The sequence below is a fragment of the Oncorhynchus gorbuscha genome, linkage group LG26, assembly GCF_021184085.1.
Source record: "Oncorhynchus gorbuscha isolate QuinsamMale2020 ecotype Even-year linkage group LG26, OgorEven_v1.0, whole genome shotgun sequence".
Lineage (NCBI taxonomy): Eukaryota > Metazoa > Chordata > Actinopteri > Salmoniformes > Salmonidae > Oncorhynchus > Oncorhynchus gorbuscha.
This window is the reverse complement of record NC_060198.1, coordinates 38,060,628-38,087,019: the sequence shown is the minus strand read 5'-3', so window position 1 is coordinate 38,087,019 and position 26,392 is coordinate 38,060,628. Positions and strand designations below refer to the sequence as shown.

Sequence of the window (26,392 nt, the reverse complement as noted above, 5' to 3'; positions counted from 1 at the left end):
AGTTAACTCTCTCCCTCTCTCTCTCTCTCTCTCTCTCTCTCTCTCTCTCTCTCTCTCTCTCTCTCTCTCTCTCTCTCTCTCTCTCTCTATCGGTTTTCTCTCTCTCTCTATCGGTTATATCTCTGTTATATCTCTGTCTCTATCAGTTATCTCTCTCTATCGGTTCATGGATTTGAGGAAAGGAGTTTTCCTCAGGATCTGCTTCACAACACAACCTTACAAACAACCACCTTGCCATATGTTGATGTAGCTTTTCTCTGTGTGAAATATCTCCTGTTACTCTAACTTTACTGTGTTTACAATGTTTGTTTTAACAGTTTTTTACATCATTGATTTCATGACATAGAAATAACACAGATAAAACAGTATTTTGCATTAAAGAAAGATAATTTGATAAGATCACAATATATATTTGATATCATTGCAAAACAATTGTAATATTTTGGCATGGCAACAATAACCGTTTTCTTACTCTTTTCATAACTTAATCTCTCCTCTCTTGTTTCCTTTCTCGCCACAGCAATTTGGAAAGATTCTAGATGTGGAGATTATCTTTAATGAGCGAGGATCCAAGGTAAGTGAACTAGAACCCCAGCTGCTTCATTACCTTGTACTTCTTCTGTTTAGTAATGATGGCATTAGTGCCATGTGTACATTGGCTCAGACTACTGCTCTCTAAGCCTGGTCCTGGAGAGCTGGAGAACTGTGTTCAGACATTAACTCCTCTCTCTGCTGCCTCTTTGGTTGTTGTTCTAGCTTTGTGTTCCAGTTGGGGAATCATTACCCCTGTCAATCAATCAATTAATCAATCAATCAATCAATCTGTTATTGAGCTGTTTCAAAATGCACTTCCAGTACTGTAGCTCTCTGGACCAGGAATACAGACCTCTAGTTTAGAGACTAATAGTAAACCCAGATCAAATATCAAGTGCTCTAGCAAATATAGAACCATCACCGCCAAAACTGACTCAGTGTCTATACATGTACAGTAGCTCTATACCATGTCCTATATAACATCCTCTGGTGTAAACAGCACAGTGCTGGTCATCCACTGTGTATGTAATCGTCTGTGCCAAGCTCCAGAGCATTCCATTCATACATTAGACAGTCTCCTCTAGCTGGGTGTTCAACCATGAATGGGATCGATTCCCACTCTTACCTGGTAGTTTGGGGTCTGTATAAGGTATGCAGCCAGCCTCCATCTAGGAACCTATACTCTGCTCCAACTCAGCCCCCACAGCCAGTCAAGATTGAGCACCGGATAAAGCTGCCTCCTCTGCTGTAACAAGCATTTATTGTTTGTGCCCTACAAAGCCATTACCCATGATGCCTCTCTCCTGCACCCTGCGCGCTATATAATGAACCTAGCAGGCCATTAATAAACAATCTATTTTCTATGAAGCTTTGGCAATTTGCATTCAATATGTTTGTCTCCTTTGAAAAATGGTGTCTCCACTCTCCCTCCGTGTAAGCTAATTATTTGTGCATGATAAAAAAAGATAGAGGGGCCAACCATAGTCGGGCAAAATGTCCAAAGGATTCATTTTGCCCTCAATTCCTTCTGAATTTATATCTTTATCTCCCTCTCCCCAAGGACAGCTACCGTGTTATTTATGCCAGGAATTGGAGCTCGGAGATCCTGTGTATGCATACAAGATCACAATGCTCTCCATCTCTCACATGTATTATATATCTTCAAGCAATTATCAGCCTGGCCGTGGCTCCCTCTCCCTCCCATCCCTCTATATGTATATATAGAAACCAAAGGACTGGGACTTGTTGGGCCAGCATATCTGAAGGCTGGTGATGGATCTCAGGCCCAGTCTCCCAGTCCCCATAACTCAAGCTGGTGACAAAGCCCTCAGGGGAGGGGGCACGTGGGGGTGGAAGATGGGGGATGGGGAGGAGGGTATTTTGGTGTGAGTTTAAAGGCGGCATCCCCATTGTAAAGCCACCTTCTTAGAGGTAGCATGTGATTTATTAATGTATATATGTTATTGGTGTAACGGCGTTCGTCTGTTGAATGAAGAGAGTCAGACCGAAATGCAGCGTGTAGGTTACTCATGACTTTAATGAAATAAATCGCGGTACATGAAATAACTGAATAAATACAAAAACAACAAACGGAACGTGAAACCTATTACAGCCTATCTGGTGGACACTACACAGAGACAGGAACAAACACCCACAAAATACAACGCGAACTCAGGCTACCTAAATACGGTTCCCAATCAGAGACAACGACAATCACCTGACTCCAATTGAGAATCGCCTCAGGCAGCCAAGCCTAACTAGACACACCCCTAATCATACACAATCCCAATTAATACAAACCCCAATACGAAACACAACATATAAACCCATGTCACACCCTGGCCTACCCAAACATATACCAAAAACACAAAATACAGTGACCAAGGCGTGACAGAAACCCCCCCCCCTAAGGTGCGGACTCCCGGACGCACCTCAAGAGCATAGGGAGGGTCCGGGTGGGCGTCTGTCCATGGTGGCGGTTCTGGCTCGGGACGTGGACCCCACTCCATTAATGTCCTATTTCCTCCCCTTCGCGTCCTGGGATAATCCACCTTCTCCGCCGACCATGGCCTAATAGTCCTCACCCAGATCCCCACATAACTGAGGAGCAGCTCGTGACAGAGGGGCAGCTCGGGACAGAGGGGCAGCTCAGGACAGAGGGGCATCTCGGGACAGAGGGGCATCTCGGGACAGAGGGGCATCTCGGGACAGAGGGGCAGCCCGGGACAGAGGGGCAGCTCGGGACAGAGGGGCAGCTCGGGACAGAAGCAGCCCGGGACTGAGGGGAAGCCCGGGACTGAGGGGAAGCCCGGTACTGAGGGGAAGCCCGGTACTGAGGGGCGCTGGGCTGATTGGCGGCACTGGCGGCGCTGGGCAGACTGGGAGCACTGGTGGCGCTGGGCAAACTGGGAGCACTGGCGGCACTGGGCAAACTGGGAGCACTGGCGGCGCTGGGCTGACTGGGAGCACTGGTGGCGCTGGGCAGACTGGGTGCACTGACGGCGCTGGGCAGACTGGGAGCACTGGCTCGAGGACACGCACAGGAAGCCTGGTGCGGGGAGCTGCTACCGGAGGACTGGTGTGTAGAGGTGGCTCTAGATAGACCGGACCGTGCAGGCGCACTGGAGCTCTTGAGCACCGAGCCTGCCCAAGCTTACCTGGCTCGATGCCCACTCTAGCCCGGCCAATAGGAAGGGCTGGTATGTGCCGCACCTGGCTCTGCACCCGCACTGGAAACACCGTGCGCTCCATAGCATAACACGGTGCCTGCCCGGTCTCTCTAGCCCAATGGTGAGCACAGGGAGTATGCGCAGGTCTCCTACCTGGCATAACTATTCTCCTTGTAGCCCCCCCCCAATATTTTTTGGGGGCTGCTTTTCCGGCTTCCAACCGCGTCGCCGTGCTGCCTCCTCATACCTGCGCCTCTCCGCTTTAGCCGCGTCTATTTCATCCTTGGGACGGCGATATTCTCCCGGCTGCGCCCAGGGTCCTTTTCCGTCTAATTCCTCCTCCCATGTCCAAATCTCAAAGTGGTGCAGCCTCTCCCACTGCAACTGCTCTTCACGATTAACAGGGAGAGTAGGCTCAGGTCTGACTCCTGACTCAGCCACTCTCTCTCTGCGCTCTCCCCCGTTACTTTCGGTTTCGCTCTGCGTCGCCGTGTTTTCCTTTTTGACTCCATTAGCCTGTAGCCCTCTTCGCACTGCTGAAGCGAATCCCAGGCGGGCGCCTGCACTCTCTCTGGGTCGGCCGCCCACCTGTCGATTTCTTCCCACGTCGTATAATCCATGCTTCTGCTGTCCATAACGTCCTCCTTTAGCTCCTGCCAGTTTACACACTGCTCGGTCTGTGAGTGTTGGGTGTTTCTGTAACGGCGTTCGTCTGTTGAATGAAGAGAGTCAGACCGAAATGCAGCGTGTAGGTTACTCATGACTTTAATGAAATAAATCGCGGTACATGAAATAACTGAATAAATACAGAAACAACAAACGGAACGTGAAACCTATTACAGCCTATCTGGTGAACACTACACAGAGACAGTTACAAACACCCACAAAATACAACGCGAACTCAGGCTACCTAAATACGGTTTCCAATCAGAGACAACGACAATCACCTGACTCCAATTGAGAATCGCCTCAGGCAGCCAAGCCTAACTAGACACACCCCTAATCATACACAATCCCAATTAATACAAACCCCAATACGAAACACAACATATAAACCCATGTCACACCCTGGCCTACCCAAACATATACCAAAAACACAAAATACAGTGACCAAGGCGTGACAGAACCCCCCCCTAAGGTGCGGACTCCCGGACGCACCTCAAGAGCATAGGGAGGGTCCGGGTGGGCGTCTGTCCATGGTGGCGGTTCTGGCTCGGGACGTGGACCCCACTCCATTAATGTCCTATTTCCTCCCCTTCGCGTCCTGGGATAATCCACCTTCTCCGCCGACCATGGCCTAATAGTCCTCACCCAGATCCCCACATAACTGAGGAGCAGCTCGTGACAGAGGGGCAGCTCGGGACAGAGGGGCAGCTCGGGACAGAGGGGCAGCTCGGGACAGAGGGGCAGCTCGGGACAGAGGGGCAGCTCAGGACAGAGGGGCATCTCAGGACAGAGGGGCATCTCGGGACAGAGGGGCATCTCGGGACAGAGGGGCAGCCCGGGACAGAGGGGCAGCTCGGGACAGAGGGGCAGCTCGGGACAGAAGCAGCCTGGGACTGAGGGGAAGCCCGGGACTGAGGGGAAGCCCGGTACTGAGGGGAAGCCCGGTACTGAGGGGCGCTGGGCTGATTGGCGGCACTGGCGGCGCTGGGCAGACTGGGAGCACTGGTGGCGCTGGGCAAACTGGGAGCACTGGCGGCGCTGGGCAAACTGGGAGCACTGGCGGCGCTGGGCTGACTGGGAGCACTGGTGGCGCTGGGCAGACTGGGTGCACTGACGGCGCTGGGCAGACTGGGAGCACTGGCTCGAGGACACGCACAGGAAGCCTGGTGCGGGGAGCTGCTACCGGAGGACTGGTGTGTAGAGGTGGCTCTAGATAGACCGGACCGTGCAGGCGCACTGGAGCTCTTGAGCACCGAGCCTGCCCAAGCTTACCTGGCTCGATGCCCACTCTAGCCCGGCCAATAGGAAGGGCTGGTATGTGCCGCACCTGGCTCTGCACCCGCACTGGAAACACCGTGCGCTCCATAGCATAACACGGTGCCTGCCCGGTCTCTCTAGCCCAATGGTGAGCACAGGGAGTATGCGCAGGTCTCCTACCTGGCATAACTATTCTCCTTGTAGCCCCCCCCCAATATTTTTTGGGGGCTGCTTTTCCGGCTTCCAACCGCGTCGCCGTGCTGCCTCCTCATACCTGCGCCTCTCCGCTTTATCCGCGTCTATTTCATCCTTGGGACGGCGATATTCTCCCGGCTGCGCCCAGGGTCCTTTTCCGTCTAATTCCTCCTCCCATGTCCAAATCTCAAAGTGGTGCAGCCTCTCCCACTGCAACTGCTCTTCACGATTAACAGGGAGAGTAGGCTCAGGTCTGACTCCTGACTCAGCCACTCTCTCTCTGCGCTCTCCCCCGTTACTTTCGGTTTTCGCTCTGCGTCGCCGTGTTTTCCTTTTTGACTCCATTAGCCTGTAGCCCTCTTCGCACTGCTGAAGCGAATCCCAGGCGGGCGCCTGCACTCTCTCTGGGTCGGCCGCCCACCTGTCGATTTCTTCCCACGTCGTATAATCCATGCTTCTGCTGTCCATAACGTCCTCCTTTAGCTCCTGCCAGTTTACACACTGCTCGGTCTGTGAGTGTTGGGTGTTTCTGTAACGGCGTTCGTCTGTTGAATGAAGAGAGTCAGACCGAAATGCAGCGTGTAGGTTACTCATGACTTTAATGAAATAAATCGCGGTACATGAAATAACTGAATAAATACAAAAACAACAAACGGAACGTGAAACCTATTACAGCCTATCTGGTGGACACTACACAGAGACAGTTACAAACACCCACAAAATACAACGCGAACTCAGGCTACCTAAATACGGTTTCCAATCAGAGACAACGACAATCACCTGACTCCAATTGAGAATCGCCTCAGGCATCCAAGCCTAACTAGACACACCCCTAATCATACACAATCCCAATTAATACAAACCCCAATACGAAACACAACATATAAACCCATGTCACACCCTGGCCTACCCAAACATATACCAAAAACACAAAATACAATGACAAAGGCGTGACAATTGGTGATATTATTATTACCAACCAATGCCTTGATAGTATGGGAAATGCCCCATCACATTTTAGACATAGCTAATACAATTATGAATACTAATGTAATGATCTGTCTAAGAAAAAGAGACAACATATGGCTTAATTTAATTGCTACAGTGCATACTTGGCTATTGTAATGGATTAGAAATGGTTGATGATGGAATTAAACTAAATTGCTTGAAGAATTTATGAATATTCCTTCCGTGCTCAACTTCATCTCATTCCAATGGGGGTTGGGGGTTGTTTTTCATAAGGCTCCTGTTGAAGTCTTCACAATAATGATTAGACTATAATGTTAATATATAATAATATAATAATATATGCCATTTAGCAGACGCTTTTATCCAGAAGGACCTGTTGCGTAACAGAGTGTAATGCCTGCGATGCTCAGAGACATTCTCCAGAGGTGGTTTGTGGTGTTTAATTGGGTAAAACAGGCAGGTTTGTTAGTGTTTGTGAGGCTGTCATCCTTATCTCTCCTTGGATCTCTCTTTGCTGTTCCTGACGTCTCACTAACAACCACACAATTAATAACACCGCTTATATACATCTCTACTTCCTGCTGCTCACCTAGTCCTCTCCTTCTTCTCTCCCTCTCCGTCTCTCCTTCTCCTTCTCTCCTTCTCCTTTCCTCCTTCCTCCTCTCTAATCCCCCTCCTACCCTATCTTTTACCGACCCTGTCTACCTTCCTGTCCCTGTGTGTCTTACTGACCTGGTGACGCACGTGGCTCTCTCTTAGGGCTTTGGGTTTGTAACTTTTGAAACGAGCACAGATGCCGACCGTGCGCGGGAGAAACTAAACGGTACAATCGTAGAGGGACGCAAAATAGAGGTGCTTTTCCTTATTTCCTGTTTCTTCTTCTTCTTCTGCCTCCTGCCTGCTGACCTCTCCCATGCCTCTGCTCTCACCTTTGTCCCACAAGAGACCTGCACATAAGCATGTGCCCGCTGTGTGTGTGTGTGTGTGTGTGTGTGTGTGTGTGTGTGTGTGTGTGTGTGTGTGTGTGTGTGTGTGTGTGTGTGTGTGTGTGTGTGTGTGTGTGTGTGTGTGTGTGTGTGTGTGTGTGTGTGTGTGTGTGTGTGTGTGTGTGTGTGTGTGTGTGTGTGTGTGTGTGTGTGTGTGTGTGTGTGTGTGTGTGTGGGTGCGTGCGTGCGTGCGTGTGCGTGCGTGCGTGCGTGCATGCATAATGCATAATGGTATGTGTCGGAAGCACTCAGTGGAACCAGGAATCTATGCATGTCAAGATGGACGTGAAAATTGTTCATCATTATGACTGGAGAGGGAATGCATGCTCTCATTATCCCATAAGGACCTCACTGTCACGTCTGGATAAAGAAGACCTGTCTACTACCTACCAACATACCCTGTTGACATAATTTGATCTTGATCCATTGATCCATTTTGTGTGTGTTGTTTTCTTGGTTTTGTTTACTGTAAATGAAGGCCCCTATTTAGTCATTCCCATCAGGTCAATCTGGAGGAAATCTAAGGGGTCTGTCTTTTTGTTTTTGTTTTGAATTCATTTATTTATCCAACCAATTACCTGTTTTCATATCCGTAGGTAATTGGTGCATGCTTTCCCACTTGCTACAGTAATTGAATCATCTCAAAAGAAAATGTAAATGAGGAATACATTCATGTAAAGGTGATTCAAGGCCATTGTCTCCTCTGGCTATTTTAACCTCTCCAGTCTTGTGAACCTCTATGGTAATTTTCATAATTCTGACACATTTTACTGAATTCGTGTGGTATTTCTCTACCAGTCTTCTGGTCTGCCTTTTGGAAGGGTATGTTATAACTGTGGCACCATTTTGTTTTTGGGGGGGAACAGGTGAATAATGCAACTGCAAGAGTGATGACAAACAAAAAAGTTGCCAACCCATACACAAATGGTAAGATCTGCCTCTTGTCTAAGCTACAACTTTGTTCATATACTGTACATGAATGACAATATTTACTAGTTTGGGCTTCTCTCCTCTCTCTCTCTCTCTCTCTCTCTCTCTCCCTCCATAGGCTGGAAGCTGAACCCTGTGGTGGGAGCTGTCTATGGTCCTGAACTGTATGCTGGTAGGAGATCCTTCTCTACTGCACTCCTCTAGTCTAGCACCACTCTAACACAACTACACTCCTCTAGTGTAGCACCACTTTAACTCTACTACACTCCTTTAGTCTAGCACCAATCTAACTCTACTATACTCCTCTAGTCTAGCACCAATCTAACTCTACTACACTCCTCTAGTCTAGCACCAATCTAACTTACAACACTCCTCTAGTCTAGCACCACTCTAACTCTACTACACTCCTCTAGTCTAGCACCAATCTAACTCTACTACACTCCTCTAGTCTAGCACCAATCTAACTTACAACACTCCTCTAGTCTAGCACCAATCTAACTCTACTACACTCCTCTAGTCTAGCACCAATCTAACTCTACAACACTCCTCTAGTCTAGCACCAATCTAACTCTACTACACTCCTCTAGTCTAGCACCAATCTAACTTACAACACTCCTCTAGTCTAGCACCAATCTAACTCTACTACACTCCTCTAGTCTAGCACCAATCTAACTTACACCACTCCTCTAGTCTAGCACCAATCTAACTCTACTACACTCCTCTAGTCTAGCACCAATCTAACTCTACTACACTCCTCTAGTCTAGCACCAATCTAACTTACAACACTCCTCTAGTCTAGCACCAATCTAACTCTACTACACTCCTCTAGTCTAGCACCAATCTAACTCTACAACACTCCTCTAGTCTAGCACCAATCTAACTCTACTACACTCCTCTAGTCTAGCACCAATCTAACTCTACAACACTCCTCTAGTCTAGCACCAATCTAACTCTACTACACTCCTCTAGTCTAGCACCAATCTAACTCTACAACACTCCTCTAGTCTAGCACCAATCTAACTCTACTACACTCCTCTAGTCTAGCACCAATCTAACTCTACAACACTCCTCTAGTCTAGCACCAATCTAACTCTATAACACTCCTCTAGTCTAGCACCAATCTAACTCTACAACACTCCTCTAGTCTAGCACCAATCTAACTATACAACACTCCTCTAGTCTAGCACCAATCTAACTCTACTACACTCCTCTAGTCTAGCACCAATCTAACTCTACAACACTCCTCTAGTCTAGCACCAATCTAACTCTACTACACTCCTCTAGTCTAGCACCAATCTAACTCTACTACACTCCTCTAGTCTAGCACCAATCTAACTCTACAACACTCCTCTAGTCTAGCACCAAGCTAACTCTACTACACTCCTCTAGTCTAGCACCAATCTAACTCTACTACACTCCTCTAGTCTAGCACCAATCTAACTCTACTACACTCTAGCAGTATTTCTATCACACAGACCCAATTGACATCTACCCACTGGTTTTATTAGAATCTGGCTCAGTCTCAACCTGCTTCTAACACACAATTCTCTGTAGATCAAAGTGGATCTGGAATAGAATTGTGGGCCAGATAAGAAGTGGATGATCCAAGCCTCACAGAGAGAGTGGAGGCAGCCTGAACAATTGTTTGTGGGGTGTGCACTGTAAAGCCGGAAAAAATATTTTAAGACCAAGCCGCCCCAGCAACTGTTATCAGATTGGGGAGGCTGCTGCCGTAGATGGATTTGCCAAGTGCGCCAGATTGACTTTTACAGAGCTAACCGAATAAGGGAGATTGAGTGAGCGATATTGTTGGCACCTTCCCTGTGGAAGGCTGGTATTCCTCATGGTCAGGGTAATGGAGGGATGAGACAAGCTCAGTGGGGTTTTCCCTATCTCTCTCCCTCTACATGCCACATTTATTGCTGTATGTTATATGAACCCTTTGCATTTTAATGAGGGGGAAATGGTACTATTTCATTTGGAAGAAGTGCTGAGCACATCGCGCCACTTTAACGGCTTTCCTTTCTGCTCATTAGACTAAAATCTGTTCATTCCCCGGACAGCTTTACGGCGAACCTCTAAATAACTGTCCATGACAGAAAGCAGTCATCTATCACTTTTATTTCATCTCCAGACCCCCTCACCCTCCTCCTCAACCCCCTCACCCTCCTCCCACCGCTCCCCCGGTTTCAACGCCGTCTTCCCTTGACAATTACACCCCCCCACACACACACACACACAACCATCCCTTTCCCAATACACACACACAAACACACTCCTCATGAAATCCTCAGTTGCATTCAATATCATGCAGATCACATACAAATTAATACAAGATATGTTTAAATATATTCTCAACACATTTTTTCATAGATTCTCACATTCCTATACAGACATATTCTGACCTATGCAGCACATACACACACACACGGATACACACACACACACAAAACACACGCACACAAACACTCACACAGAAGGATACACACACATACAAGTACACTAGGCCAAATCGTGTAATAAATCAGAGGGAATGTGGACCACCATTCCAGGCAGGGGAAGCAGGGGGCGATGGTGATTTATTGGCTGCTAATTTTCCAAGACGTTTTGACATAGCACTGAAGTTTGCCAAGCCTAAACGACAACATATGCTTGCCAGCTGGGGAGATGCGAAACATAAATAAGAGATACATGTCTGTAACAAAAAACCTAACTTGGAGCCAACAGGTCAGCCTTTAAAAAACAGCTGACCATGTTTTGGAACATTTTGTTATGACCCCAAATGAAGAAACACATTTTAGTGGTTCCATCCATGGAGTTATTCTTGAATAATCATGACTATATTTAATATACTTTGGGTGGGAGTGAAATGGGATGTAATGGTGATTAATCACTGTTTATCAGTCCTCATTTCTGTGCGGGAGATCAGTGAAATTGGGAGCCATAAATCGTGGCGTGGTGACAGCGCACTCCGTCTCCATTCGTCCTGGCGCTACAGGTTTATTGTCCTCAAAACCCATTCAGGAGAATGAGGGATGAGAGCTTCACGCAGTCTCCCCGCTCTTAACCTCATGCAGGGTACACTGGCTCCTCCTACTGATGGGAGGCTGCGTGGCGGTGACTGGGGTAGTGGCAGCGCCAGCCCTGCGGTGTATACCCCCGTGTCCTCGGCTGCCTCCTGCCTCCTCTCCCCTGCAACCCAAACCTTCCCTGGAGCCCTCAGTAAGGGGGCTGTGGAGGGGTCCTGTGAACAGCAGGCGCATTAGGTTCCCACTCAAATGGACTGGGGGTGGGGGGATGTTAGGGCAGAGACAGATAGCATTGTCTAGTATGGGGGATATTTTCGTAGAAAGACATTTTCAGGGAGAAATTTATATTACTATGAAAATATGAATATGATGAAATACCTCAACCCATGAATGATGGTTGCATGTATTTCAATGGTGTATTTCCTAGTCTATAGCATGGTGTGTCGATTTCAGGACCATGGACAGCTACCAAGCAGCTCTGCCTGCCTACACGAATCAGGGAATCCATTTCAAACAAGCACTGTACGAGTCAGAGAGACCCTTCTTCTCTCTCTGCTACTAATTCCTAAGGGGATAGAAGGAGATGAGTAGAGCTCTTGATGTTTTCACTTCCAAAGGTGAAGTTTGGTGTGGACCGTCTGAAAGCCACCAGCTGAGTAAATGACAGAATAGAAATACTAATTGTCATCTTAATATATCTGGACAGATCCTCTCATTGTTGAGGGGATAATTAAGCTCCTGTGGCTTGATTAGATTAAGCTATTTTGGGTCCCCAGTGCTTAGATTAAGTGCTCATTCCACAGATTTATTTGAGCAGGACGCATTAAAGAGATCAACATTGTGAAAATTGTTGGTGTTTTTTTCACAAGGCTGGTTTTGACCCCATCATTTACACAGAGCAGGATTAGGAGAGGTTAGGTCCGACTGGCTGGCTTGCTGTGTAAAGGTATTGAGCTCCCCTCAACTTGACACATTTGACATATGAGGTGCGGTGTGACCCTGTCGCCCTCCAGCACATTACTCCGGTTTTCCCCCAGCCATCCATCCTCTCTCTCAGAAAGGTGTTTGACTTTGGTGGCTAGACCAGGTTTGTGCTCCCGTACGCCACTGTAGCTGTTGTTGCTTTTCATGGGTTTACCAAAGTGTGACAACAGCTTTTGATTTATGGGTTATTATTGAAGCAGTGTAGCCTATCGCCAACTCATTATGAGTTTACATTCACATATCTCATAGCACGCAGATTGAATACAACACCCCCCCCCCACACACACACCTAAAATAAGGAAATAGAATATTTGGAGCCCCAAAAATGCTAGCGATTTGTACAGGGGAGAAAAAAAAACACCCCTGAAAATATGAAAGAGGATTGTTTTTGCCCTTTAGCAGCTGAGCCTATATGTCAGACTCCCAAAAAGAGACTAATTTAAATGTCAAGGTCAGCATTATAAATCACCAAAGCAAAAGGGCCACCTTGTGATTCTTACCAGTCTATTGCTGCTGCGTCGGCAGCAAACAAAGTGCCCTGGCTGCTCTGGAGGAAATAGGGGCGTTTCCCGCCCAAATGAGATGCAGGCGTTGAATATGTGTGGAGCCCCTAATGGAGGGAGATGTTAGTGGCGTCAGACATTAAACCTGGCTGTTCGTGTTTTTAAAAGCACCACTAATCTGTCTCCCTGTCAGCAGGGTTGCTGGTGTGTACCGTTCATTAGGAAGCTTCCCAATCCCATCCACCTGCAGAGTTAACACTACATTACAATACATACAGCCAGCCGTAATGGTCATTGTCCTCCAGGCGAAATCCTACACCAGCGCATAGGAGTGCTTCTATACGAGGTATCATATAACTCCATTGCAGACTTACTGTAAAATCACTAGGTGTGATTCCACTGTGTCTAGTTTTGCTCCTGTGAGTCCATTGGAAGATCATTTGATAGTGTTATGAATGTGTTGTATGTCTGATCTCCTGCTCCTCCCTATATACCCCCCCCATCCCTCCTCCCTTTCCTACACATTTAAACCCCAGCCTCACTGCAGACTGGAGGCCTGTGATGAATTCACCCAAAACATGTCACGGTAATGAATGAATCAGTCCAGGGGAGATGAGGAGGATGAAGAATAATAGACGTGATGGGGTAGCAGTGTTGTGATGAGGAGGAGAGGAGAGGGGGTGACTAGGGCGAGAGCATGAGGAGCCTTTAACGCAGGACCAGGTTGAGAGAGAGAGAGAGAGAGAGAGAGAGAGAGAGAGAGAGAGAGAGAGAGAGAGAGAGAGAGAGAGAGAGAGAGAGAGAGAGAGAGAGAGAGAGAGAGAGAGAGAGAGAGAGAGAGAGAGAGAGAGAGAGAGAGAGAGAGAGAGAGAGAGAGAGAGAGATGTGTTTGTATGCAGGGCTGCAGTTCATAATCAGACAGTGACTGGACTGATTGAAGGTTAAGGAGAGATCTGGGGATCTCTCAGCCCAGAGGCTTGTCCTCTAATCTGTAACCATGGAATTTATAATGCTGACCCTGGCACCTCCCCCCCCAACACCCCCCACCCATCACCATTGGCTGTTAAGCGCTGATGGAGGACAAGCGTGGGGCTGGGAGGAGTCACAGATGGGGTGTGGGATGGGGTCAGCCGGATGTTTGGGACTCAGTGGTCCCGCCATCCAGCCCATCTGCTCCGTGCTCCCCCAGGACCTGCACATCCAGCATGGCTGCACAGCAACCTTCATCTCCCGCCTGTCTCTGTCTGGACTACAGCACCACACAACACTGCCCCTTACCTACCTACAACAACCTTCCCCCTCAGCTAGCAGACTGTTGCCTCAACCAGGTGGAAGCCACAGTGTGGAACTGGTGGGATTGCATCCATTACCAGGCTGTGTTTCAAGGCTAGCCCAGGGTGGCGAGGGAGGCGGTGGCAGGCGGCGTCAGGAAGGATGCGTACAGCAAATGTGGATCCTTGCTGTGTACGGCACAAAGCAGTGGGTTGGGGAAGGGGAGAGTGCTCGATGAGGCACACCCAGAAAAGATTACATCTAATGTTTCCTTGTCTTTCCCTAATGTATTCTGTCATAGGAGAAACCACTGCCACATGTCTTTATATAATGTGTTCGTTCTGTCAGTAAGGTAAGCAATGCCAACATTCTATCTCTCTAAAGTCCTCCTTCCTATGTGTTTCTCCACAGTAACAGGTTTCCCTTACCCGGCCACAGGGGCTACGGTGGCCTATAGGGGTGCCCACTTGCGAGGCCGGGGGCGGGCTGTGTACAACACCTTCCGCACAGCACCTCCACCACCACCTATTCCAGCCTATGGAGCGTGAGTATCTGTGGACCTGTAGTACACTATACTGACAACATCAACAATCAACCATTAGAACAGTTTTATTCTCAAATGTTTGGGTGCTGCATTTGCAAACAATTGTGTTATTTCATTTGTGTGCAATTGTGCTTGAGTGCAGCATGTGTATGTCTGTCTATCTCTGTGTGTGTGTGTGTGTGTGTGTGTGTGTGTGTGTGTGTGTGTGTGTGTGTGTGTGTGTGTGTGTGTGTGTGTGTGTGTGTGTGTGTGTGTGTGTGTGTGTGTGTGTGTGTGTGTGTGTGTGTGTGTGTGTGTGTGTGTGTGTGTGTGTGTGTGTGCGTGCGTGCGTGCGTGCGTGTACATGTATATGTGTGTTCCAAAGGATGAATATCAAAGCCATAGGGAGCTATAGAAAGCAGAGATAGCATGTTACTGGGCAGGTCTCACTGGACCGTGATGATCTCCTGGTTGATGTGAAGCATTCAGCCTCACACTCCTCTCTTATATTTGCACACTGCCTGCCTGTGTCTGGGTGGCAATGGGAGTGTAGGGGAGAGGAGAGGTCTAGCTAACCGTAGGCCTAGCCTGGCTGCCTTGCTATCTGTGATTAGATCCGGGCCTGTCTGTGGCGATGAGTGGAGAGTAGAGGGGAGGAGAGGAGGGGAGGGCTCCAGTGATGAAGACAGGTCCTAGGACTCTGGTTCCCCTACAACTCCCACCCACTCTGGGGTTCTACGTTCCCCTCCCCTCCTCTCCACTCCTCTCCCCAACTCCTTGCTTCTCCTTTCTTCTCCTCACCTCCTCTCCTCTCCCCACCTCCTCTCCCCTCCTCTCCTCACCTCTCCCCACCTCCTCTCCTCACCTCCTCTCCCCACCTCCTCTCCTCTCCACACCTCCTCTTCTCTCCCCACCTCCTCTCCTCTCCCCACCTCCTTGCTTCTCCTTTCTTCTCCCCACCTCCCTCCTCACCTCCTCTCCTCACTTCCTCTCCTCTCCCCACCTCCTCTCCTCACCTCCTCTCCCCTCCTCTCCTCCCCTCCTCTCCTCTCCTCTCCCCACCTCCTCGCCTCACCTCCTCTCCCCACCTCCTCTCCTCTCCACACCTCCTCTCCTCTCCCCACCTCCTCTCCTCTCCCCACCTCCTTGCTTCTCCTTTCTTCTCCCCACCTCCTCTCCTCACCTCCTCTCCTCACTTCCTCTCCTCTCCCCACCTCCTCTCCACTCCCCACCTCCTCTCCACTCCCCACCTCCTCTCCTGACTTCCCAGGGATTTATATGTTAGCATCATGTGACCGTGCTCCTTCCCTGTTGAGCTCCCTCTTTTCATCCCTCCTTCCCTTTCTCTTCCTCCTTTACCTCCCTCCCTCCACCGTAGCCTCCTGACAACACTGCAGTGACTGGAAATACAATTTATTTATTTTTTCAAGAGCAGAACATTTCATGGGAGTTGTGAAATGGCTGCATTTCCCCCCTTAATATGTCATTCATTATTTGTGTTATGCTGCAGCCGGTAAGAGCTGACCCTGTAGACGTGCAGAGCCATTTCCATCACTCTCGTTTTCCACCATGCAGATGTCTTCTTGACTTGCTCTCATTGGAATAGGCTAGGTTCTAAACATCAGTGTGCTGATCCAATCTGTCTGCATTTAAAACTGCACAGAACCCAGATGAACTAAGGCCTGTCCACCATTGCTCTCTCATTTCACAGAGTGGTGTACCAGGATGGCTTCTATGGAGCAGAAATCTATGTAAGTAGCGTTGTCTCTTTCTCTCTCTGCGTGCTCAGATAAAACAGAAGTAAAGCAGACAAAAGCAGCCAGCCCTGGAGACTAAAACACCATCTCTGCAGCCCCCAGCGTTCCCCCTGCCTCTCTGCCAAGCCCGCGTCGATTAGGCATCTCTCTGCCGTGCCAAGAAACCCGACAACAAAATGTAAAACCCCCTCAGCTCCTCCCTCCTCTCCCTCTCTCTCTTATGATGTCAGACTTTGGCAAACAGACAGATCCGAGCTCAGTGTCCCGTGTCAAGTCGGTCGTCTCTCCCCTTTAAATGGCTTTTGGAGGTGGTGGCTTGTTTCCGCCCTTTATCTGTACCTGTACCTGTCTCTGTCTGCGTGTGTGTGTGTGTCTTGTCTGGGTGGGGACAAACCTCTCTCTCTGTCTGGCCCAGGGGGCCTGCATGGAGCCTTAGTGGGACAGCATGGGGCCTTAGTGGGCCTGTGTTGTGTGGGGCCTTAGTGGGCCTGTGTGCCTCCAAGCCATCACGGTGTGAGAGATAAGAGGAGCGGAGGAAGATAAAGGGATTAAGCTTCCCTCTGGGGCCGTTCATGCAGGCAGGGGCCACAGCACACACAGCGTCAGGCCGGCCCCAGTGCACGCTGCCCTTCACAGTGAAAAGCGGGATGCTGTGGAGATAATGCTGAAATTACCAGGCTGCCCCAGGTTGACAGCAGTCCAAGCGTTTGGGGGGGGGGGTTATTTGTCGTTTGAATCTATAGGTTTTTTTGTTCCTCTCTGTCCTCTGCAATAGGGAAATGACAGCAGGCGCAGACAACAGTGCTACTGATTGCCTCTTACTTTAACCCTGTCTGCATACGAGCAAAGGGCCGGTGTCTGGGAACAAAAGTGCTGGACTCCACAATGATATATGGCTCAAACAAAGCCCCATGTCGTAGCACTGTTTGTGAGTGGCTGTTAGCAACACCAGCGGAGGGAACAGTGTAGAGGAAAAGTGGCTTAATGCGGTCCTGTCGGCCCTGGGCGTTTGGCCTCCCTCCCTCCTCTCCTCACCTCCAGCTAAGCCCCGGGTCCCAGTGCCCTCTGACCAGTCCTGGGGTATCTCGCCCCATCGCTCAAACCGTCAGCCTTTCCCCCTGTGCTCTACTGCCATTAGTTTTGGCAGTGGCCACTCTGCACGGACACTGAACGGCTTCAGACTGCCGGAGTGAGCCCAGAGGTCTCCTGTGACAACAACAGCAAGTCCCACAAGCCTCTCTGTCCTCCACTATCATTCAGAAGACAGTAGCCATGTCTGTCACTGTCATGACCTAGTCAAATTCCATTCATTTCAACAGTCCTGAAGCACTTGCCATTAAAAATATAATCCAGGATGATACCACAACATGAGACCCTGCTTCACAGGGAGTATATTAGGAATGGATGTATTCGTATTCATGCACACACACTGGGGCGAGACACAATTACAAATGTGTTGCACTGTTGTGGGCAGGATTTGACATGTGTGCAAGTGATTTATTGTGGCTGTGTGTTGTTGGGTTTTGTTGCTGTAATCAGCAGCACTGTCCCAGGGCATGGCCATCCCACAGGAACTCCTCTGCCTGGCCTTAGCCATGACTTCCTGCCTCCATGGGCAGGGAGGATGACTCAAATACAGCGCCCTGCCCTCTGACCTGATTCCCCAAAGAGCCCTGGCCACAGTCCTTAGATGTTCCATCTCCACGGTAGTGTAGCTCGCCTTTGGACTAATAGAAAACATGTATTATTACCAGCCTCCTATTAGTGCTGAGCGATGAACTGAAATGTTGGTTATTTTTCCCCCTTTTTATTTCTGTGAGCTCAATGCACACTTTGCGCAGTTTCTCTATAGATTAATCCGATCAAGCCCAAAATGTGCGGTGTAGGAGGGAGGTGTAGTTTCCAACAGGCCAATATTCTACATAGTTCAGAGCAGAAAACGTGGTAATTAACCACCTACTTGTCCGGTCTGTGTGGTGCACTGAGAGGGACTAGAAGAGACAGAAAACGTGGGTAATTAACCACCTACTTGTCCGGTCTGTGTGGGTGCACTGAGAGGGACTAGAAGAGACAGAAGACGTGGGTAATTAACTACCTACTTGTCCGGTTTGTGTGGGTGCATTGAGGGACTAGAAGAGACAGAAGACGTGTGTAATTAACCACCTACATGTCCGGTCTGTGTGGGTGCACTGAGAGGGACTAGAAGAGACAGAAAACGTGGGTAATTAACCACCTACTTGTCTGGTTTGTGTGGGTGCACTGAGAGGGACTAGAAGAGACAGAAGACGTGGGTAATTAACCACCTACATGTCCGGTCTGTGTGGGTGCAATGAGAGGGACTAGAAGAGACAGAAAACGTGGGTAATTAACCACCTACTTGTCTGGTTTGTGTGGGTGCACTGAGAGGGACTAGAAGAGACAGAAAACGTGGGTAATTAACCACCTACTTGTCCGGTTTGTGTGGGTGCACTGAGAGAGACTAGAAGAGACAGAAGACGTGCGATCGAGGAGAGAGAGGAGTTGCTTCGGGAGGTATCTCTACCTGAAAATATATGATCTAAGTGATTGATATTTAGTATTCAGCCGTCGTAAAAGTATGATGAAAGTTATAATGAAATAGAAAAGATATCAAATAAAACAAATGTAATATACACAACAACTAAAATATATTATAAAAAGTAAAGTCATCTGAATAAAACATGAATAAGTGGTAAGCAGTTACTACCATCATGGGACTTTTATTCATTGTTTTCCATTCTGTGTTGTTACACCATTCAACCCACACAATAAGTGCATTTAATGTTAAAAAAAAATTGTCATGGAAAACTGTGATTATTTTTTAATAATCAAAGCGAAACCGAACCGACCTCAAAAAGCACTCTCAGCACTACCACCTATATACCCACCGTAGGATGGAGATGGGCCAATGCGCCATTGGTGCTAATAGAAAAACAGTAGGTGAACAGCTTCATTTTTCAGTTGGAGTAATGGCTGCTCTCCCCAATGAAGTGTTTAATTCCTTCTCCCACTCAGGCAAATTAACACACAGGTCCTGACTTCCCAAACACTAAAAAAGAAAGAAAGTATTCAAACCACTTGACTTATTCCATATTTTGTTGTGTTACAGCCTGAATTCAAAATGGATTAAATATATATATATATATATATATATATATATATATATATATATATATATATATATATATATATATATATTTCCCCATAATGACAAAGTGAAAACATGTTTTTAGAAACTTTTGCTAATTTATTGAATATTAATTATAGAAATATCTATTTACATAAGTATTCACACATGTTCGAATCATCTTTGGTCTTTCTGGGTAAGTCTAAGAGCTTTGCACATCTCGATTGTACAATATTTGCACATAATTACTTTTAACGTGATTCAAGATCTGTCAAGTTGGTTGTTGACCGTTGATAGACGCCCATTTTCAAGTCTTGCCATATATTTTCAAGCTGATTTAAGTCAAAACTGTATCTGGGCCACTCAGGAACATTCAAAGTCATCTTGGTAAGCAACTTTTAGGTTATTGTCCTGCTGAAAGGTGAATTTGTCTGCCAGTGTCTGTTGGAAAGAAGACTGAACCAGGTTTTCCTCAAGAATTTTGCCTGTACTTACTTAGTGTGTTGATACACCATCCATAGTGTAATGAATAACTTCACCTTGCTCAAAGGGTTATTCAATACCTGCTTTTATATTTTTACCAATCTACCAATAGGTGCCCTTCCTTGCAAGGCATTGGAAAACCTCCCTGGTCTTTGTGGTTGAATCTGTGTTTGATATTCACTACTTGACTGAGGGAATTTACAGATGATTATATGTGTGGGGTACAGAGATGAGGTAGTCAAACACTATTATTAAACACAGAATGAGTCCATGCAACTTATGTGACTTGTTAAGCACATTTTTACTCCTGAACTTATTTAGGCTCGCTATAACAATGGGGTTGAATTCTTATTGACTCAAGGCATTTCAGCCTTTTATTTTGTATTAAATTGAAAACATTTCTAACTTCCACTTTAACATCATGGAGTATTGTTTGTAGGCCAGCATCTCACAGCATCTCACAGCATCTCAATTCAATCCATTTTAAATTCAGGCTGTAACACATCAGCATGTGGAAAAAGTCAAAGGGTTTGAATAGTTTCTGAAGGCGCTGGACGTCTTGGTTTGCTCCTGTGCAACACAGTACGTGTAAAGATAAAGGGGTCTCTTCAATAATGCAGCAGGCCGTTGCTGCTTCCCCATTCTGAATGCGGGATGAATTTGGGGAGCGTTAACACACCACTGTTCTGTTCTTTCTCATGTGGACGTTGTTGTGCACCTACTGTCACGCACTGTGCCACAGAGGGAACGCTTGGCTCTCCTCCCCAGTCTCACAGGGGATCACTCATTCTCCGCTGCCTCAGCTACCAAATATTAAACAGCTCCCTCTGGCTGTGTTCTGGGCGTCTTGCAGTGCCTCAGTGCCTCAGTGACTCTTCCATTTAAAGAAACGAGACTTTTTGAATGATTTCATGAATACTTGAAAAATGAATAGAATATGCAGTTTTGAAATGTTCCCAACAATGGAAAATGTTTCAAACCCGATGTTGGATCTTTTAGTAAATGCTTGTATTATTTGTTTGAGAATATGGTAATACACATGCTGTTGTGGGTGGTTGTGTAACTGTCTGAGTTTCCAACAGGGGGGGCTACGCTGCGTACCGGTACGCCCAGCCCACCACCGCTGCTGCCTACAGTGACAGGTGAGTACATTCCACCTGCTGCATAACATAAAACACATAATATTACTTGAACAAATGGAATATCATTGATATTGTGATGGATTCAATTAGAAGTTGTGACAAGGTCTGACAGGTGACTTCAACCTTTCCTCCACTCTCCAAAGTATCTCCCACATAGAAGGGTGGAGATAAACTCGCTCTGGAGTTGTGACCCTGCCTCAGATTGAACTGTCCATTAGGAGATCCACTATGGCCTCAGGCTAAAGCACACAAAGAAGTAACCTTGTTCGACAAGATGATCTATCCCATGTCTCTCTGCCTTTGATGGGCGAGAGGGCATACCAACTGTATTTATGAATGGCCTGCGGTCTGCGGGAGGAAGGGAGAGAGGGATGGATGGATGGGCAGGGACTCTATCACTTCTGACTGATGTCATTCGGGTTCAGGTGTGCTCCGTTTGAGGAGGCGTGGCTGATTCATTCGGGCCTTCAAAGTCAGGCTGGATGTGGGCTAGTTTGGGAATCTAATCTGGGAGGGATTGAGCATGTCACTTGTGATAACGTACACCCTGCCTGAGAACCCGAAGATCATATCGATAATGTGAGATTTATCTGGCCTCGCCGCACTGTGAATTATGAGCAGCCGTGCTCGGAGGGAGCAGAAATTGGACAGCAGCTTTTTCCTCTGGGAGGGATTTAATTCCTGTTTCTCTTGCCTATATTTTCCTCCTGAGATTTAATGTAATTCGCCCGAGTTGTTTGTTTTGCTTTGTTTTGCTTCCCTTGTCTGTTTGTTTCTTTTTGAATAAGCGGTCAAGCCCATTGGATCAATAGGGGTTTGTCTCAGCAATACCTTATCAGACTTACCAGCGGAGCAATCAGCCAATCATGAAAGGAGGTCACAGGGATCATAAGAGGCTTGTAAAATCCCCATAAAAAATGAAACATTCATTTTTCAAAATGCTTGTGCCCACAGGCCTGATGTGTATTACCGAGGCCCTGCCAGGGGCCAATCAGCGTAGTGAAGCCGCGTGACGTACGTTCTGAGGGGCCGTTTGACCTCGAGGTGGTTAGCAATGCCACTCTGGTGAGAGCCCATTTTGTAGATAGATTAGCCTTAGTGGGCCTCTGGGGTTTGGTGCTCACAGTAGATAAGAGTATCACAGAGACCACCCCTGACCATGTCATGGTACAGCCCATCCTCTCCCCCTGGAGCCTTCTCATCCAGCTCCTTCCCCCTCCACGTCCTGCTCACTGACCTTGGGTGTTGGACTCCAATGGGACACACCATATTTAGATCTTATATAACTCAATGTCCTCCTCGCCCCGCTCTAGCCTTGTAGGCTGGATGTCTTGTCTCCTTAAGGAAAATGACATTTCTCCCTCTCTCCTCTTGGTTTTTATTCCTGGTTGATTTGGTGCCCTCAGTGCTTGGCTGGGAGTGCCTTATCTGCTCCGTACAGACCCTCATTTGCAAGCGAGCATTGAAGAAAAAAAGTAAATAAAGGAATATGTGAAGTCGAGTAAATAAATAAATAAGGCACACATCTTGTCCTGTCTCAGAAGGAAATTGGAAGGATTAGTTCCAAACCAGCAACAATGAAAAGACAGTGGTGTGAGCCCACTGTTCAGCTTGGGTAAACAACAGCAGGGTGAGAGCGTACACAGACTGGGCCCAAGCCCTCCAGCACCTCTATCTTTCTCTTTCTTTCTCTCTTTCCCTCTCACTCTCTGTTTCAATTTCTCTCACCCCTCAGTACCCATCGCTGCCAACTAATCGAGGTGACAGTGAAAAGGACAATGTGTATTCACAGAGAATGATCCAACCAACTTTGAACTCCTTTTCTACTCAGCCTTGTATCGTTTTCTAAACCAGGGGGTAGAGAGAGGGAAATCATTGTTTTAGAGACTTGAAAGTGTTGACTTTAGGGCCAAGTATCAAACATGCATTGAAAGTATACTCTACGTCAATGACCCTAATCTCCTGGCCTTTTCCATTGCAGCTATGGCAGAGTCTATGCAACAGCAGACCCCTACCACCACACAATCGGCCCTGCCGCCACATACAGTGTGGGGACCATGGTAAGTCTGCTCTCGCTTTCCTCTGCACCCTGTTGTTGGCTAGCCACACTAACACAGAGCAGAGGCCGCCAGCCGCAGTACTCTGTCGCTCCAGGAGCACTCGGAGATAAAGACCATTGAACTGAGCCAAGTCAGTGGGCTTTATTTCCTCTTGTCATGCTGTTTGGCACAACCTAGTGGAGTGCAGCAGAATTCCCTAGCATGTGGTCATTGTGAATTCAGTGAAATGGATTTGTTTCATGTTTTGTCACACAAGCTCACCTCATACATACAATATTAATTTGATTCAGGCTTTTTACTGCTAAAATGAGAATGGTCACGACAGCTAATTCAATCCAAACATATGTGCATCTTCAACACTAGTATAATCATTCTCTTCCTGCCACTATTCAACTCCAAATGAGTTGTTCCATTATTCCTTTCAGCCAAACTCTAAACTTAAAGGGGTGAAGTTGAATGGTTAATGTCTGTTTTTAGCTAGCTTTTGCAGCTAACATCAAAGATGAAAACATTATCAGTAAAAGACCATCCTATAATGGGGAGATAGTTTCTCAATGTTTTGTTTTACAATGAGGGCATGGGACTGGGCTCATAGACTAATTTGAAAGATTAACGACCATCAAACGCATGCAGCAGTGTGCCGTGGGACATGGAAGAGAAAGAGAGGGATGGAGGGAGGGAGTTCTCTCACTCACCCCTCCAGTCCACAAGGTTGATGGGACGAGCTCTCTCTGCCAGACAAATGGCTTAAATGTACCATTCCGGCATGCATGCCATTTTTCAACAACATAAAAAACAGCGTACAGTTCCCCGGTGCAGCTGCTAGCTAAAAGCTTTCATTAATTAAGACATTTATTTTTTTCCTCTTCATTTACTTAATTAAAAACTGTGCTTCTTTTCCTCCAAATTTCCTTCCCTTCTCTGCCACTCTTAGTCCCCCTTTCTTAGCCAGGCTGAATTTGGCCCTTCATGTCTGAGCTTGGGTTGTGTGTGTGGGGCAAGTTGAGGGGATCACTGTGGTGGGGTGGAAGTTGAGGGGATCACTGTGGTGGGGTGGAAGCTGGTGAGGTGCGAGACCCTGGTAGTGAATAAACCATCTTGACACAATAGGAGTTCAGATCTTACAGTGAAGAGACACACCATGAAATAGATTCAGAAATTTTTTTGGTTTGGTTACTAATTCTTTAGTCCTCTTTGATTAATGGTTCCAAAGGAGAGAGCAGCGCATTTTTGCATTTAGAAACCTTTCAATAATTAGTTCCTCTGAGGTTGCTGAAAATTCTCTTTGCTGATTTCCAGCATGCAAAGAAATTGCAAATGCTTTTTTATACTGATGAAAATTTTATACAAGCAAGAGGGTTCCTTTAAATTAAGGGATATTAGCCTTTGAAGGTTTGGGGCTTGCTCAGAGTACATGAGATATTGTGTGTGTGTGTGTGTGTGTGTGTGTGTGTGTGTGTGTGTGTGTGTGTGTGTGTGTGTGTGTGTGTGTGTGTGTGTGTGTGTGTGTGTGTGTGTGTGTGTGTGTGTGTGTGTGTGTGTGTGTGTGTGTGTGTGTGTGTGTGTTTGCCCTGGTTATCCAGAGCATGGCAGTAGACCTAGGGAGCAATATCCTCTGGTGCAATACACATGCAGAAAGGTGTGGGCACCATGGTCGGACTTGAAAGAGAATTATGATTAAACTCCTTTGAACTTAATTCGCTTTGGTTGGATCTATGACATTGTTGTAGCCTGGAAAGCCATTCCGTGAGGAATGTTTTCCTACAGTCAAAAGCATGAAACAAGCACAGTATTTTCCAATTTGTTGCTTATTAATGTAATTAATGCATGGAAACTGCATTTGAGGGCGGGGCCCACTTCTCCATGTGGCAAGCCCAAAGAAGAATATTGATATCTAGGAAAGGGTTTTTCTCTCTGGTACAAATATCAAAATAATTTCAGACTAAGTTCATACTTTATCACTACCAGGTTCTTTATCCTCCAGCTCCAACACCTGGACCGCCCCTCCTCAGAACACACACATACCCAACTTCTGCATACTCTAATGAACAAGAACTATTATTACTTTGATTAAACCAGCTCAATTAAATGCCATTTAATCCCATGTCCTTCAGACACAGACGTTTTAACAAAACCAATAAAGGAAGGAAATTTGTGGAAAAAACAGAACTCAACCACCAAACTGTCACCACCTTAATACTGATTGGTCCTTTTTCATCTTTGATGTTGCAGGCTAGCCTATACAGAGGAGGGTACAGTCGCTTCACTCCCTACTAACAGAAAGAAAAGAGAGAAAGACAGAGACATTACCCCCCAACAAACAAAAATCAAACCAATTAACAAACAAGCAAACACCTCATCCTTCGTGGAGCACTAAATCAAACTAAAAGCTTCCAGGTTACCAATGCTGACCCCTCCCACTGACACCCGCCCTCCCGCTACAGACGATTTCTACAACCTTGTTGATGTCATCATTGGTCTGCTCCTATGATTTGTTTTGTATTCATTTTGTGCTTTGGATTGATTTCGGGGAGAAGTTATGTTCTGCACATGTGACTGCTGTAGATGGGTGCTGTGTCACCATAACCAATGTGAGCCTACTGTAGTACGCATGATGCATGATCAGAGGGGTGTGTTTCTGCAGTGACCGTCAGATGCATGACAATCTAGTGGGGCATTAGATACACTGTTATTTAGCCTATTCTTCAATTGGAATTCAATGGAATTCAAGCAGGAAACAAAATATTGTATTCCAATTAGCATTAGAAATACATAATGATAATAATAACAAAGACGATGCACATGCCCTGCTAATTCTTCTTTCACAAGACGCCACTGTCAGCTGTATGATTGCTCTGTAATGTTGGAGTGTCCTAATGCACATGAATTGAGTCCTAACAGTGATGTGGTGTGACAGCATGCAGAGTGAGGGCCATTGCACCACAGTGAGGGGTCAGAGTTCACCGGGGGTTGAGACTGGGCTAACTCTCGCTAACGTGATGGCACTCTAGGCTAAAGGACTTAGGATTGTGAAGGATTCAATGTCTTTGTTTATTTCACCTTTTTTTCCACACTGATTTGCATGTTCACGTATAATTAACTGAAGTGTACAGTGCATTCAGAAAATATTCAGACCCCTTGACTTTTTCCACATTTTGTTACGTCACAGCCTTATTCTAAAATGTATTAAATTGTTTCCCCCCTCATCAGTCAACACACAGTACCCCATAATGACAAAGCAAGAACGTTTTTTTTTCTTCTTTTTTTTCTTGAAAATCTATGTAAAAT

General features: G+C 46.9%; 1 protein-coding gene across 7 annotated transcripts in view; it reads left to right on the top strand.

Moving 5' to 3' along the window:
- Positions 1 to 26,392, top strand: part of LOC124015975 (RNA binding protein fox-1 homolog 3-like) — a 459,039-nt gene that overhangs the window by 418,493 nt on the left and 14,154 nt on the right. For 3 of the 7 annotated variants that reach the window (XM_046331479.1, XM_046331480.1, XM_046331484.1), the window contains 9 exons: positions 521 to 574; positions 7,050 to 7,142; positions 8,143 to 8,203; positions 8,325 to 8,378; positions 14,406 to 14,538; positions 16,229 to 16,268; positions 20,986 to 21,044; positions 23,026 to 23,104; positions 25,337 to 25,561. In XM_046331479.1, the coding sequence (XP_046187435.1) occupies positions 521 to 574; positions 7,050 to 7,142; positions 8,143 to 8,203; positions 8,325 to 8,378; positions 14,406 to 14,538; positions 16,229 to 16,268; positions 20,986 to 21,044; positions 23,026 to 23,104; positions 25,337 to 25,381 (618 nt within the window). In that variant the 3' untranslated portion in view covers positions 25,382 to 25,561. Of the gene's footprint in view, positions 1 to 520; positions 575 to 7,049; positions 7,143 to 8,142; positions 8,204 to 8,324; positions 8,379 to 14,405; positions 14,539 to 16,228; positions 16,269 to 20,985; positions 21,045 to 23,025; positions 23,105 to 25,336; positions 25,565 to 26,392 lie in introns of those variants that run through there. The other 4 variants (XM_046331481.1, XM_046331485.1, XM_046331482.1 and 1 more) reach the window with 4 other exon arrangements.